The 16,508-nt window shown below is 36.9% G+C and overlaps 1 protein-coding gene across 13 annotated transcripts in view; it reads right to left on the bottom strand.

The window, feature by feature from the left end:
* Positions 1-5,220: 5,220 nt before the first annotated feature.
* Positions 5,221-16,508, bottom strand: part of MARCHF1 (membrane associated ring-CH-type finger 1) — a 222,783-nt gene continuing 211,495 nt past the window's right edge. For all 13 annotated transcript variants that reach the window (XM_072928432.1, XM_030271420.4, XM_030271416.4 and 10 more), the window contains 2 exons: positions 11,678-11,825; positions 5,221-9,435 (listed from right to left, as the gene is read on the bottom strand). In XM_072928432.1, the coding sequence (XP_072784533.1) occupies positions 9,134-9,435; positions 11,678-11,825 (450 nt within the window). In that variant the 3' untranslated portion in view covers positions 5,221-9,133. The remainder of the gene's footprint in view (positions 9,436-11,677; positions 11,826-16,508) is intronic.

Here is a 16,508-nt window from a genome sequence, read left to right as displayed (position 1 = left end):
AAAGAGTTACTGTCCTCAACAATCTCTATTGCAGAATTCAGATAAAAAGCCAGTCAAAGTCCCTGCAGTCTGTTTTAAAATACATCTTAGTCTGTATTTTTTCTCTAATCCTTTTGTTGAGAATTGAATTGAAGCCGCTCAGGACTTTTCAATAGTATGCTTGCTTTATGAAGCAACTCTTTAGATGCTTTTAAATGTGCCTTTCAGGAAAGTTGTTAGCAGATTATCACTTTAAAAGCTGTAAAATGAATTTAAAAAAGAATGAAAAAGGGCAAGTGCAGAACTAGGGATAATTTCACAGCAGGCATTAAGTAGAATATCTCAGTGTGTATTAGGTTGTCTGGGCACCGAAGTCATAGTTCAGCTGAACTGTTTGTGCACATGGTAGTAGTCACAGCTCAAATGCCTATTAATTATGTGGAAATAATTATTCCTGGTGGATGATCTTTTTAGTACATGATCCCCAGTACACTTCTGTGTGCTAAACAATCAAGACTTTGTCATAGTAAATAGTTATGTGGGTTTCCTAGAATTCTTTTACAGACATCCAGGTGTGTATTTTAATAGCTGTGCAGAAAGAGTTACTGGTGAGTGTTAAATCTGTTAATGTGTATATTAAGTTCTTCCCTCTTTACAAATAGGCTTGTGCTATCCTTTCATGTTATAAGAAACCAATCTCTTTAGGTTATATAGAACTAACAACTGTCCTCTATAAATTATTCTAAAGAAGAAACCTGAATAACTTTTAATAGACCTGGAGCATGGGTGGGTAATGTAATTTATCTTCGGGTGGACTGCAAGTCTTAAACTTGGCTAGAGGTCTTGGCCTCTGACACCAGCCACATCTCCAGGCCATCACATCACTGCTTTGTGTTTGTGCTTGAGAGATCAGTGTACTGAACTTCATGGTATTTTTATATCTTTGTTAAACTGAGCTGTGTGGTGAAATTTATCTTGTTTTGATTTATAAAACTTGAGGTGGTAAACTGTGGTAGAAGCTGAGCCAGAATAATTGGATTGAACTAAACTTGTTTATGTGTTTGTTTCAGTGCTTTGACAGATTTTGCCTTTTGGAAATTAATTTTGAATTTTTGCTTGTATACAAAGTCTGAGGTTTGAAATTGCAAGTAGAAACATTGAGTCACTTTCCCATGACACTTTGTAAAATATGGAAGGAAAATGAGCAGATAACTCAATAACTGGAAGGTGTCATAGTAATTGCAGTATTATTAGGTTGACATACTGGTGAGTGCTTCAAAAAGATTGTTAAGCAGTTATGAAGAAGATGTTCTATATTGCTTGAAACAGTTCAGTAATAAGATGCTATAAAAATCTGGGTATTGTGTGAAATTAAGTCTTAAACATTTTTCATTCAGACTACAAGAACATGTTTATAGATCAGACCTTACTGACTTTTTTGAATTTTCTTCCTTGACGTCCATATAGTCAATGCTTGTTTAGCTGGCTTTTAAACTGACTTGTTAAACTACTGCAGAATTAATGAAAAAAGAACAGTGTACAGGCCTGGGGTGGAGGGGTGGGCAGGAAATGTAGAGAGAGTTTTTTGCTTCACATATGTTACTGAGACAAGCTGTTGGAATCTCTTCAATTAATTTCATAATCCAGTCATACTTTATAACCAGCTATTAGAGTGTTGTATGTTAATGGTTTCTTTCCTACAGATGAAGAAAAGACAAATGCTCTCAGTTCTGAATTGTTACTTTGTTTCTTTAAAATTTAGAAAGTAGATGCTGGTAACAGTGGGAATGGGAAGTAGTTATGTGATGTTTTCTGTTCTTACAAACTGCTGAGGAGAATAACTTGAAATTCTGTTCTTTTGTAGCCAAGGATTTCAGATTTTAATGCTAAATCCTCTGTTCATATTCTCTGTAATTTAGGGGTTTTTTTTCTGGTACAGGATTCATTTTAGGGGGGATTTCTTTCATTCTAATTTGTCAAGTACTGTTTTGCAATGTTCCTGTGTTTCTTTTATTTTTCAACTCAAAGCTGTAATAGTTAAAATTACTATTTCATTAATTATCATGGCTCATATTAAATATATAACATTTCAAACAAAATAGTAATATTTTTACCCATAAAGCCACTTTCATGAAAGAACTTCAGGTTTTTTTAGTGTACTTTCCAGTTTGGTGCAATGTTCTTATTCTGTTTTACTTCATCCAGGCTTCCCTAAGGAACTGGCTGAATTACATTCAGACTTTCAGTAGCAGCTGAGTTGTTAGTTGTGAAACATACCCTACTGATGGTCTCAGCTGGAAAGAACCAGCGGTCTCTAAGTCCAGTAGAAATGATGATTTTTTTTTTTTCTTTCGTTTACATAAAGCAAATGTGATTTAAAAAAAAAGAAAAACCAAAATCAAACAGAAGATGCTGCTGTTCTGAAACCTGCATGTATACAGTAAATGTAAATTAATTTACAATTCCTTAGTATTGGAAACAAATTAAGCCATTTGTAAAGGGATATACTTAGTATAATGATTTTTTGTTAATTTGTCTTTCAATGCAATAACATATTTATTCATCTCTGTGATGACACTGCCATATGTGAGGACAATCTGGGATAAAAAATGTATATATGGGAGTTTAACTTTTTGAAATGGGTTTGCTAGACACCTGGCAGATATGAAAGGGTAGTACAAAAAATCTTTTTTCTCAGCAGAAAAAGTTCTCTGCAACCTTCGAGGTTAGTTTTCTAATAAAGGGCAATAAAATGCTTGCAGTACGGAATTACATCAAATTGGCTTGTTTGGTCAGTCTCCGCATGATACAATGCATAACTTATTCTATCTTCCAGCTATTTCAAGAGCAAAAATTCATTATAGTTGAGTTCCAGACTTCCCCAAAAGAAGAAAATTTCATGAAGGTAAGAGACTTGGCTAATGAGATGTTGTGATTTATGCTCTGCAGTTTAAGCTGTTGTCTTAAAATCACCTGCCAAGGTCCTGGGCAGAGTTCCTCTAAGGAAACTGAAAATAAGCTGATGGTGAGACACCATAATGGTGCTGTAATCAAGTTCCCTAGGCCTTGACTCTCCACTTTTTATTAAAATGTTAAAATATTAAAATTATTAACCTGTAACTAATTACCTGTTACAAAGGAAAAATAAAAGTAATCAAATTATTAGACTAAAGTGATGGTATTACTCTAAAAACAGAATTTTAAAATAATAAATTTAGTAATATCAATATTGCTAAATAAAAAGGGAAGCATCTTACTAATATCAGCTCTTATTCAAGCTCACACAATTGACCAAGACAGTACCATGCAAATTTAAAACTGATAAAGGGATGTTGCCAATTGCTAAGATACAAAGTGCTCAAAAAAAATCTCATCCACACTTTTCAATGAAACATTCTTTTTCCCCAGCTTTCAAAAATTGGCAGCAAACCTAGAGGTAAGTGGCACTTGAAGATTCATTAAAGCCTTTGCCTGAACTTCTGGACTGATTTGTTCTTTTGACTGTATATTCTGGGCTCCTGTAAGTAGCAGTCTTTCTTCTGCGAGCCATTAACACTTAGGTTTGTCCTTATCTGACTTTAATATGACCCCATCTTAATCCTGCAAATTTGCTTTCCACTTCTATCCTCTTTGGGAGCCATTATTAAAATATGTTGATCACATTGTTCACCATGTTTTCAGTCATGTGAACTATCTCCTCGAATTACTAGTGGTTTACTTAACACACTTAAAAATTACTGTGACCTATCTTCTTTATTTGGAATAGCACTAATTACTAATTATAATTACTATACTTTACTTTCATATATTATCTTCTATGAGTTAAAAAAAAAAAAAAAAAAAAAAGTCCTGTGATTCTGTTAGTATCAGTTATAGGTATTTGCAGGTAACAAAATTGCAAGTTTGTCCCAGGGTCCACATTTTCCAGCAGACTGGAATCATTCTGTTCTCAGTCAAGGTTATTTTCTGAGCTGTGTGTCATAGGTAGTGGAAATGTGGTACACCAGTATTTTTGGCAAGTTCTTTGACAATTTCTTTGACTTTTAGGAAAGCTCATGCAGAACAGCCTTAATATTTTATTGGCTGAGATGTGTATACAGACACCAAACTAAACAGAAACATGCTTTATGTTCTAATGGTGCCCTTCATCAAGAGATTCGAACTATTGTGCGCAAAACAAAAAGCTCAGGGACTCATACCTCTGCTCTCTTAATTATGAAACCAAAATTGGCTCCACTTTTCCATATGCTAATAAATGAAAAGTAATGTATCTTTACTAGGGTAACTCCTTTGTTTATGCTGTTTTTTCTGTATCTTGCAAAGATTTGTCAATCTATTTGGATTTACACAGTGAGCTAGTTAGGGCAGCATTAAGAAAATGAAAAAGTGGCTAGCCTTGGATATACAGAAATTTGTTAGAACATTACTTCTGTGTTTTGAACATATATTCTTACCAATCATCAGCCATATGATTCTAGCTAGAGTTGTGGTATTTTGAAACTTAGCTCAACTCTCTCCCCAGCTGATCATCTACGAGAAAGATACGGAGTAGGTGGATCTGTACAAAACTAAATTTGGACCTTGGTTGGAACATTCTGTTTTAGTCAAGGTAAGGTATTTTCTTTGGTTTTACACTTCACAAAATGCACAGGCTTTTTTTATAATGTAAACATACAATACTCCTTTTCATTTAAAAAATGTCTTTACGATTTTCAAAAAGGAGAAAACCTTGCCAAATCAAAGTACAAAATACTACAAAAAGGAACAGGATCCATGCTGATAAACTGAGCTGGGATTAGCTTTAAAGTATTTAACTGTCCAATCCATATTTAAAGCTTTCATGTGTTGGACATTCCAAAATCACTGTAACAGTTTGTTCCAAGGCACTGCTTTCCTTAGGCAGCTTTCGTCCTCTTACCTCCCTGGAGTTGAAACCCAGTACTAGTCCATTATTCTATGGATGTGAAACCAGCTGCTTTCTAGGCTTCTTTATAGGGTTGAAGCCTGCAAGTTAAGCAACTGTAAGTCTTTTCAGGTGTTTTTGTACTATGAGGTATTTTCCTGAGCATTCTGCCAAGGTGGGGTACCCAGAAATAGCCCCTTGCATCTTAGCAAGTTTATCAGTACTATGTAAGCAACTGAGTTATACTGTTTACCTTTCTTGCAAGATTGTGGTCTTCCTAATCCATGTTCAGCATGTGATGCTCTAGGGAACAAGGTGACAAATGTAGAATACTGCAGTACTTTGAGTAATTTGTTTAATACAAATACATTTTTTCACAACATTAAGCAGATACATTACTTTTGTTTCCCTTACCTTCTGTCTTCCAATACACATTCACCCACAAAAACATACACTTTTTCTTTTGCAAAAGAGAGGGAGTTAAACAAATAACACAAACTTGTAGTTCCAAATATTATACACAGTAAAATATTTTCATCAGAGTAAGTTTCATTGCATTATTGGAAATTATAAACTCTTTGTTCTGGAGATGGAGAATTATTTTTTCTACACAGAAAAAATAAACACTACCTTCATATAGAGCAGTGTGTGAATGGCACAGTTGGACTAATCAAGAATCTTTGTAATGCTACTGATAGTCAAATGTGGTATGTGTATGCCAATTTGAAATAAACATTATAATGCTTGTAACTTAAACACAGGAAAAGAAATGTGCATGTTCACAGGAGTGAATACAGGAGTATCTTGTTCAAACTTCGAGATCTGACCTGACACCAAATTACTTCTACCTACCTTTATTAAAACAAACAAGCTGTTCTTGCTCATGGCAGCTCAGAGCCAGGTTCTGCCCTTGTGGGTTTAGCCAGGCCAAACTCCACTGTCAGCATATTTGCCAGAGCCGCACTGTGGCTACACAGGAATTTGATATGGTTCTTTATTTGAGATGGTATCTTCATTAAAAAGTCTTTAGACTTCATCTTACAACTTTCAGTATACTGTTCTGTTTAATTGTGTGGTTTTGGTGGTTTGGTTTTTTTTCCAGGATAGAATACTGTGGTTAATAAATTAATGTAGATAATTGTACTTTGTTTGGGAATGAAAAAGTATTGGTTGATAAGATCTATCTAGTTTCTCTATCCGTGTACTTTTCTTATTACTGAAGACCAGAATCCAAGGCATGGTGGTGTGAATAGCTCCTTGCCCTTTTGAAGAGGTTGTACCCTGCTTCAGAAACTAATTCCAATCCTGCATGAAATTCCTGAAAGCTCTAGAAAATCCAGTGCATCTAAGAAGAGAAAGGGATGCACAGGCTAAGACTGTAATGCTTTAAAGGTTAAAGGCTGCTTCAAGCCAGCTGAAATCTCACTTGCTGGTGACTTGTCTCATTGTCCACCTCAGCAGATAGTGTCCCATTTTACTCCTTTTCCTGCTGTCCACATTCAGCATTTCCAAGGGAGAGGAGGAATTTCAACTGAAGTCTTTCTGCTTTCTTTTATTTAATTAACTGTAAACTCAGTTGCATATATGGTTGAGTGCCAGAACAGTGTTTGAAGTTGAAGGCATTGGTATAAAAGTTTTCACATTGTCTTTTCTGTTGCTGACTCTTTAAGTGTGTTTTTAAAAAATGCAAAATCTTGTTGGATGCTACAGTTCTGCTTTCGGAATCTTCAGGTATTTTCTTCTTTGAGGTGAATTTTATACTTCAAGGAAAAAAAACCCAGTGTGAATTACTCTCCAGTAAACTGACAAAATAGGGGATAAAGTACTTTCAATGAGGTCATGATGTTACCACAGTCAAAGAACAAGCTGGCTAAAGAAGCAGGGTTACTTTCACTTGGTAAGAAATTATTATTTCAGAAAGTTCTTAATTATCTTTCATAATAATGTTCCTTGTCAGTAAATTTTGCTGAGTTTTATTGTAAACATCCTTCCAAACATTCAGACTCAGTTAGTAATTTTAAGTGTCTGACATCAGATAGCATGATAGTTACCTTTTAACGAGTAGCTTTTTGAAAACCATGCCATTGCAGACTATCTTATTTGAAAACCAAAACCATTGCAGACTATCTTAAGCATGTGCAGTTACTAGACATTCCTTAATTGTGTCATCATGCTCTGAAGACCTTCTGAAATCTCCACCACAATTTTAAATGGAGAAATTATTTGGTTTCTCTTGTATGTAGTTTCAAATAAGAAGCTGCTACAATTGGAAGTTGCAGTTGTCTAGTTGGGAAATTATTTTATATAAAAAGTGTGTGCCATTACATGAAAAAACTTCAACATAAATCCACTCACCTGGAGTAACCTACAGCAAATATTGACGTGTATTAAGGACCCATTCAAGCACCAAGATTTTGTGCCCTGTCTAGCCAGATAACAATCACTTAGTCACAGCCAAATTACAAGAGCAATGCCAATACAAAAGAATATAATGATCTGATTGGAGACACATTTCTTGCTAACATTGCTACTTCTAGTATTCCCTGAGCCTTAAGCCAGTAAACATTCACAAAGGAATACCTTGTATATATATTCCAATAGGCCTTAAAGCCTGGGTATTTGCAAGAATGGGTTAAGTCTGTTATTTCACTGTAAATACTTGAGGGTACAAAGAGAAAATTTACCATTAGAAACTTCAAGGCTTCTGTAGAACTCTAGTTCATTTGTAATTGTGGCAGACAGCCCTCCTTTAAGTGAATCTCTACTCTCCTGTCCTCATTACTCTGGTTCTTTATTTGCTTTTTTGCTTTTCCTCCTTTACTAAATACAAGATTAAAAAAAGAACTGTCAACTTCATTTTAAAATACACATTATGTTCAGGCCCCAAACTTGTGCACACCAGTACATAACTACTCCGAGTCAAGACTTGCTCTTGTGTCCTTACAGTAAACACCACAGTTTGCAAAGTGAATCACAAAATTAGTTCCTTACATATATTTCACCCTGTTGGATGCGGTATTGTATCTACATTCATATATCTATTGCACCTTTTAATGCTATTCACACTTCATTTTTATATGCCAGTGCTCAAAACACAAAATTAACAACTGAGCTGTTGAATGTCTAACACCTTAAGTTTACCTGTACAGAAAGAAACCATTGATTTGTTTCTTTCAGTCAGGATGATAAAAACTATCTTTTTAGAACAAGGAGATAAAAATTAATGTTTTCTTAAGATATGTAGGTAGGTATGGGTATGTTCTCTTACATCTACCTTTCTGTATCATGAATCTTAAAAAATAAAACCAAAAGTAGCTTTCATCTTCAGGGTGTGTCATCCTTTTTCAGACCTTTGATAAAAGACAATTCACTTCTGTGTAATTCTGCATTAAACTTTTTTTTTTTCATTTACAATTCTGCCTCAATACATTGTCTATCCAATTTATGCCTAATTCACTCCTATAAAGTAAAATAAATAGCGGAGCTGCTCTTCCAAATGCATATCTATCTACATAACTCCTTTCTATACTTACTTCCCTGACCTTTAAAAAGAACCTATCTGCAGCTTATGGAGACATGAGTTTATACTGGTCGGAACTGCTTACTTTTCAAAAATCCAGCCATAGTTAAAAACAACTAGTTCAAATATCTATAGTTGACACAGCTGCCCAAACAGCTCTACTACAGTCACATGAAGGTGTTACTGTATGAGGCTTAGAGAGGGAATGCTGCAATACAGCTCTCTGTACTTTGATTCTGTTAATGCATATTACTTGGATTGGTACCCTTTGAAGTGAATCTTTGAAAAGGTAAATAGCAAATATAACTTCCAGTAGTAAAGAGTTGAAAGGTTTTGTGTCTTCTGTAAACAAAATCATTGTATCATTTCTGTTTTCTACTTTCCCAGCCAGCCCAGTTAGGAGGGGGAAAAAAAAGTACATTGTTACATAGGTTTGGCATTGTCTGTTAAACCTGTTCTCTATTGCACTTTCCACACTTCCACTTTCACTACACTTGCTGACTAGTTGCGAAACTATGTCACAAATGGTCACATTCCATACAGTAACAAGTTGCTTTGCTGGATCCATTTTCCTTGTACGGATTTGGTTTTTGTATGGGGTATTTTTTTTGTTGTTTGGCTGGGGTCTTCTTTAACTGAAAAAATGCTCAGTCATTTCTACTTTCTTGTAGCATTTGTAGTGTAGCAAACACTACAGCATACTCTGCAAGGAGGAAGCAACGATGTCCGTGTCAAACTGGCATGACCTCCGATGTCGCCTCTTCCGCCGCCGGCTGAGAGTTTGTACCTGTCTGTGCTACTGGCACCACCACTGCGTCCTTCACCTCCGAGGGCTGAGTGCACGGAGAGCTTTTCTCCTCCAATTTTTTGATGGTGTCTGGGCAGTTCTGAACAAAGATCACTCTGTTGTAGGCTTTCAACCTGCGCCACAGCTGGACGTAAACCTTACACTGCACATACATGAACACCAGGCCTCCTGTGAACCCGATGGCCACCACAACGAGTTTTGTCCAAAATGGCCATTCGAGGACACCTTTGAAATAGAAACTTTATGTTATACATTGAATATCAAGCACTGTTTCAGTAATGTATACTGAAAAGAAGCCACTTGCTAAGAATGCCCGGGTGCGTGAACGCTATTGGGGCAGTTGTGGCTCTAGAAAATAGACAGGGTTTCCTATTCTATATACTGGCCAAGAAACTGCCCATGGAATAGGAAACTGCTTCCCACTTTTAACTGATTTGACCACCATGTGGTCATATAAATCAATCCAAAACATCAATGCCACTCTCAAAAGCTTGCTTTCAGGATTTCTTCCACCTTTTAACATGAAAGATAAGATGCTGCTGCTTCTGTGGTAATACAGGAAGCATCTTTTTTTATTAACTGGTATAGGACAGAGAGTTTTGTATGTTTCTTTTTTTTTCCAGGATTGCCATGTTTTCAGACTTAAGCTTTATTAGTAGAAAGGTCAGCTGAACCTATACCTGTTTCTTCAAGCAGAATAAATTTATGGGAAACTTGATTTCCTACCACTGGTGCCATATAAACTCTAGAATATTTAAAATATATTTTAAATTTGCTTTTCTATAAACCAGTGTCAGGTTTAGCAATTAAAGGGTTTGCATTGTATTTCCCTAAAGAGACAAAAACCCCAACCCCTTAAATAATTTGAGATATCCTTTTAAAATGGGTTTTTAAAACTACAATATTAACAAACAATACTAGTATTATTCCGGGTTTCAACTTTTCTCCTTCTCAAAATATGTTTATGAAGTGTTTTTTTCTCCAATGCTGATTGTCTTGTCAATTCCCTTTTAAAGAGAGAAAATGGAGAAGAAAGCAAACTACATACATGTCCCTCTTATTCCCCACAGTTACATGTTCACTTTTTTTAAAGTACTCTCCCCTGCAACAAGCAAATTTTGGAGCAAAAGCATCCTCTTCACACTTACTTCTGCATGTTGTAAGTAGCTCCAGGGCATCTCTCTGTCAATTTTTTAGTGTAAAGAATCAGCCATTACATTTGGCAAATACTGAATGCTATGCAAATCATAAATACTTTTTGAGCCTACCAGGAATAATTAACATTATTCTTTTGCATTGTGTATAACAACAAAAATCCCTGTTAGCTGTTTTGTTATGTAAATTTAGCTAATCTACACAAATAACTTCCCCCTTGTAATGACTAGGGTGATTTAGTTGTACTCATAAATAGAAATTCAAAGCCATTCCTAGTCCTGTCCTCTGGCCACGATTTTGAGATAAAAAGAAGGTTACCCATTTCAAAAGAATGCAAACCAAGACTTTGTAGTGTGTATTAATCTGTGACTTACTGAGGCTTGCTGCTTATTTTCCTCTCTAAGGCAAGTAAGGTAAGCATAAGGAGTATCATCAAATATTTATCTAACTAGCAAGGCACAAAGCTCCACCTGTTTTGTTTTCCATGTTAGCTTTGGAATGTAAAACAAAGCTGAAGACCTATGTTTCTAGGCTGCTTAACTTCAGTTCAGATCAAAACTCAAAAGCTTTTCATCATCATGATCACATTTAAGACTAAGATCAAATAAAGTTCAATTTGAAATGGAAAAGAGTAGTTAAATTTAGGATATATTTTCCACATATGCTAAGTATGGCTCATGCTGACATTAAGCATGCATTTTGTTACACATGTCCAGTTGGATTTTCAGTATCTCTGCAGATGGAGACTCCATGACTTCTCTGTTCCAGTGGGGAACCAATAAATACAGCTGGAACATGGACATTCACTGTGAAATTCTATTTGAAAGCACACAAGAATAACTTTCCATGCTACTCAAATCCCACATGAAGGACTAACAATTGAAAAACAGTGTCTTGGAAGTTCGTATTAGGAAAGTTGTTAATGAAGAAGCTCTATCGTACTTTACTTCCTATCAAGGTTCAAGTGATTAATATAAATAAATTGCTATTTAAGGACCTGAACTTGCACTGAGCTGTTTGAACTTGACTCATCTTTTTGCCTGAGCTTTAGAATTACCTAGATAATGGGAGATTAACCCAGGAAGAACCGGCAGGCTAGTTAAGCTGTTGTAATGATTACACAAAGTAGAGTTCTCTCTGCTGGGGCATTAGGTAAGATTTTCATACTGACGCATTCAGAACTTCTGCATTAACGCCCTTGGTGCAGGCTGTGAGCTGTTATTTAAGAACAGAATGTGACTGGTTTCAGAGCTGCCTTTCAAAGCCAGGCATTGCATTATCAGCAGCACTGAGGAAGGTAAAAGACACTTACCATTATCATTGCCTTGTTTGATTTCTTCAGCGGTTCTGTCAATTAAAACATACAATGACCAAACAACGCAGGTAATTGCAATTACATGGAATGTGACTGAACACACAATTTTTCTTCTCTCACTTGTTGTCATCTGTAATTTCTCCCACTGAAATTAAAAAAAAAAAAGTAATTAAAAAAAGCCTGACTTGTAAAATTTTATGTTAAACTGATTAGGCCATTGTGGCTCTTTCTACCAAAAACACGAGCAGTAATGAAATTAACAAACCCTTTAGTTTTGGTAATATGCATTACAGGAGTGTGTGCACTGTCCCTGTTAAAAAAGATTAATATTTACTTTAAATTTGCATTTCTGGTGGTGAGAGAAGGAAAAGCCCAAACATCTGTTTGTAATATGTATTAAAATCATAGGAATACAGCTATGTAACAGTCTTCCCATAAAATAAAAGCACAGCAAATGCAACTGCATTGAGGATTAAATTCAATAAACTTGAAAAGATGATTACATGGAAATTATCATATATGATAGCAGCCAAATAACCTCAGTAATGCAAGGAGGATCTTCCAGGCATGTGTTTGTGAATTATGGTGCTAAATCCTGGCTTAAGATAAGGCTATTTTAAGATGAAATAGGCTATTCTCTGCAATTGAACAATGCAGCCCTTGAGGTGATTTGTTTAATGTCACTTGTGATGTAGGATTTTTTCCCAGCACTACTTCAAAACAAACCCCTTTTCTCCTAAAACATTTGCTTTTGAAAACAGATGAAAGAACAGAGCACTTAAAACGCCTCAATTCTGATAGATAATCTTGGAGCCAGTACTGGCATCTGAGGAAGAAAAGCAGTACAAAGCATGAGATGCGAGTGCCACCTCCCTGTGACTCTGTTAACACAGGACTGAGCTGCACTCAGCTTGGTGCCACAGCACTGCTGCCACCTGCTATGGACAGCAACCACAGCCTCTCCAGAGCACTGCCATGCTGCACATTTACTGCCAAGTGGTGAGTTTGTCTTGGTTTTCCTTGTTTAGGTTTTTGGATTGTTTTTGTTTTATTAGCGGTTTTTACTGTTTGGGATTTTTTAAAATTTTGTTTCCAGGCAATAACAAATTTCTCTTAATTCCTTGAGGCTAGGGCTGGAGATGCCATCCAAGCTAGACATTTAGCCTTTAACCTGAACCAACATAGCCATTCTACTCTGAACACGCTTTGCAGTCACATTACATTTTGAAGGAGCACAACTGCAGTAAAACCTGAGGAGGATCAGTGCCGTGTCACCAAGGGGAATAACTCTCAGAAATACTTCCTGCTTACAGAGCAGGACATACCAGGCCAAACAAACTTCAGTCTTTCATGGCAGTTAAATCTTGCATGTTTCAGAGCTGTTGCCTCAAAACACAGTCTCTGGAACATCTTCTAGCCCCTGTCAAATTATATGAATCATAGAATATTCTGGGTTCAAAGGGACCTTAAGGGTCATTCTGTCCAACTTCCTGCAATGAGCAGGCACATCTGCAATTAGACCAGCCTGCTCAGAGCCCCATCCAACCTGACCATAATGCTTCCCAGGATGGGGCACCTACCACTTCCCTAGGCAGCCTGTTCCACTGTTTCACCATTCTCATCATAAGAAGTTTATTCTAAATATAGCCTAGATACACCCTTTTTTTTTTCTTTCAAATCATACCCCCTTTCAAATCGTTACTACTCTAACAAGCCCTGCTAAAAAATTTGCTCTATCTTTCTTACAGGCCCCTTTTGGTACTGGAAGGCCACAGTAAGGTCTCAAAGCCTTCTTTTCTCCAGGCTGAACAACCCCTGCTGCCAGATTTTCCTCGTACGAGAGGTGCTCCAGCCCTCTGACCATTTTTTGTGAACTCTTCTGGACTCTCTCCAACACGACCTCAGTGGGCACCCCAGAGCTGGATGTAGCAGTCCTGGTGGGATCTTTCAAGAATCACTTCTCCCATGCTTCAAGAACACAAAGCATAAATAATTGCTTAGAAAAATGTAAATATTTCCTGAGTAATATACAAAGAGGAAGAGCCATCAGCTTATTTATTAGCTGAGACCTCATTTCAGTTTCTGCTACATCTACTTTTGGGTGAAAACTAAGCTTGCTGGATTTTATATGGCAGTTTGGAAAAATGGGAGGTCTAAAAAAAAGGTTTGGTTTCCTTTCAAGCAATAAAACTCAAAAAGTTTGTATTAATTACAGTTCATGTAGATAAGATTCACTAGTCAGGCCAGAGAGTATGTGGCATTATCACAGTCTTATTTCATTACAGTCACCAGGTTACACAGCCTTTGACCTGGGGACTTCCATTCTTTTTGCAGTGAAAATTCAATTCAATTCTTGCAACAGACTTTCTTTCCAAAGAAACCTTGTCTTTGTTCAAACAGAAGAAAGGGTTTTACCTTAACCCTTCACTTACCCATGGACGCTTTGTGAGAGATAACATAGAACATAATGAAGAATGATTTGTTTTTTTAAAAGATTTTGTCTGTTATCTCAACTTTGATGCTACACCATTTGGTCGTCGGAGAGAAGACTCTCTGCAAAATTTTCATTGTCATGTATATGTGCAGTCTCTTTACAGCTATTTTACTCTCTAACATACTCAAAAAAAGTCTTGTAGATCTGAATACCCAGTCAAAGACAAATGCTGGTCCCATTAGCCTAAATGTAAACATTTTGTAGGTGGAAAAAGCCTAGACAAAATCAACCAAACAACAGGCAGGATAGGTAAATAAAGGTTCAAGCTCACAGAGTCTCCTGAGATTTACAAGAAAGCTATTTCAGGAGAGGAAGCCAGCAGAAATTGGCTGAAGCAGTTACCCTTTCGGTAACAACTCATGATTAGCCAGAGGGCAAGCCAAGGCCTACTGGACTCTTCTTCCTCCAGCTGGCCCCTTTTCTTCTCCAAGACAGCCTGCCTTGCCTGTCTGTCTGTCTATTCTATCCACACACACATTACCACACCAGACAGAAGGTGGCTGCCAAGGCACTGGGAGAGGTTGCCAGTGTGCAGTTGATTATGGGACTGGGAGACTGTGCAGAATGTCTCGTATTCCCAGTTTGGTTTTATTACTTAAAAGAAAACCACAACAGGAGAGGAATAAAATCCAAGGAGAGACTCCGTCTGTCACGGACAGGTACTTGGAAGCATTTTACAGCTCTTAGTGTACCCCAAAGTTGCTCTTTTGTTTTGCCCTGCTCTTGCTGCAGTCACAATTCTCTCAACTATGGTGATGATGGGATGAACTCAGAAAGGAAAAAGCAATTAAACTTTGTGCTGTACTTCTGGTGATCCCAGTGGTAGCTGTTGTAACTTCCCCATCCTACTCATGTATTTTGGGTTGGCTGAACAGAGAGTACTTTGTGACTAGATGAGTCATGCTGTACTAGATGAGTGATGTTAGTAGATGAGCCAGCAATTTGTCACCCTGGAGCAGAAAAGTGCAATTCCCTATTTTAGGATTTTTGCGATAGGTTTGTATCAAAAAATTAACTGTTAGCTTTAGCAAAGACTTGCTTGGACAAAAGCAGTGAAACAAAAATCACTTGAAAATACCTAACAAAAGACAAGACAACAATGTAATGAGCAATGAAAGCATCAGCCCCTTTTACTTGTACTTTATAGTCCAGGGTTCGATAAAGTCATGTGGGGAATTTTGGCAGGCGCTACCTTTCATGTCACACAGCGCATTAATGCCTCCTTAACCTCTGATAAATTCATCCCTGCTGTGTTTTGAAGCTCCTGCAGTTTTCATGGCTTTCCACATTCATAACAGCAAGATAAAAATAAATTGTGTCATGTCTTCATCAGTGATCTCCAAGAAAACACAGGAATCAGGTTGATGACACTGCAACATGCCATGGACGGAATATCAGATGCCACCAAGAACAGAAAAACAGCACAAAGTTAAGTACACAGATGCAATTTTCTTTGGAAACCTAGATGTTAATGCTGCTAAGCTGCTCTAGATACTGTAACAACAGAAATAAATGGAAGGCTAACAGCCAGAGGAGACATTTATAATGATTTGCAAATTATTGAGTTCAAAATTAATAGAAAAACCTGTAGCTTTTGCCCAGCCCCTGACGAAACACCCCTTCATTGTTGTACATCCGATTGTCACACCTACAGATTCTGTAATCCTGGCAGCAATACAAACATAGACTGGAAATCATCACAAATGCAGATGGTTTAATGTCCTGCAAAGGCAAGCAACAGCATGAATATCATAATGCTTCACAGAACAGGTGTGCTAGAACACTTTGTAACATCCAACCAGAACCGAAAGATCCTTTTAAACAAGTCACCAAATGAATACAAAATGTTACAAAAATCCAAATGTGTCCCCAGCAGAAAGCTTGGAATATCCCCAGCCCCCTTTTTATTTTCTGAATAAGCTTTCTGAACTTGTGGCTTGCACTGTGCTCTGAAAACCACTGGAGGGTGGTAGGAGACTGCCTGACTCACAGGCTCCTAGCAGGAATGGAAAGAAGCTGGATTGCGAATGTGATAAAAACTCGTCCCACCCCAACTACTTACAGCTGCTTCTAAGACACAACGTGCACCTTGGAATTCCTGTGCTTTACTGTCAGAGAAGTTTGGAATAATCCTTAAAGTGGCAGCTACAAAACTGTACCCTGTTCTAGGTTTCTACCTCGTGTTTTGCTTTTGTTTCCTAAAGAAAATTTCACTCAGAAACTTCAAGAGAATGGTTACCGATTTCAAATCCCAATCTTGTAATTACAAAATGTAGTTATGAGTCTTCTGGGGAAATAAAAACCAAAATATTTTAAAAACCCACCAAACCCTAA

The sequence above is a fragment of the Taeniopygia guttata genome, chromosome 4 (genome assembly GCF_048771995.1).
Source record: "Taeniopygia guttata chromosome 4, bTaeGut7.mat, whole genome shotgun sequence".
Lineage (NCBI taxonomy): Eukaryota > Metazoa > Chordata > Aves > Passeriformes > Estrildidae > Taeniopygia > Taeniopygia guttata.
The sequence above is the reverse complement of the archived record's forward strand: the minus strand, read 5'-3'. Positions and strand labels throughout refer to the sequence as shown.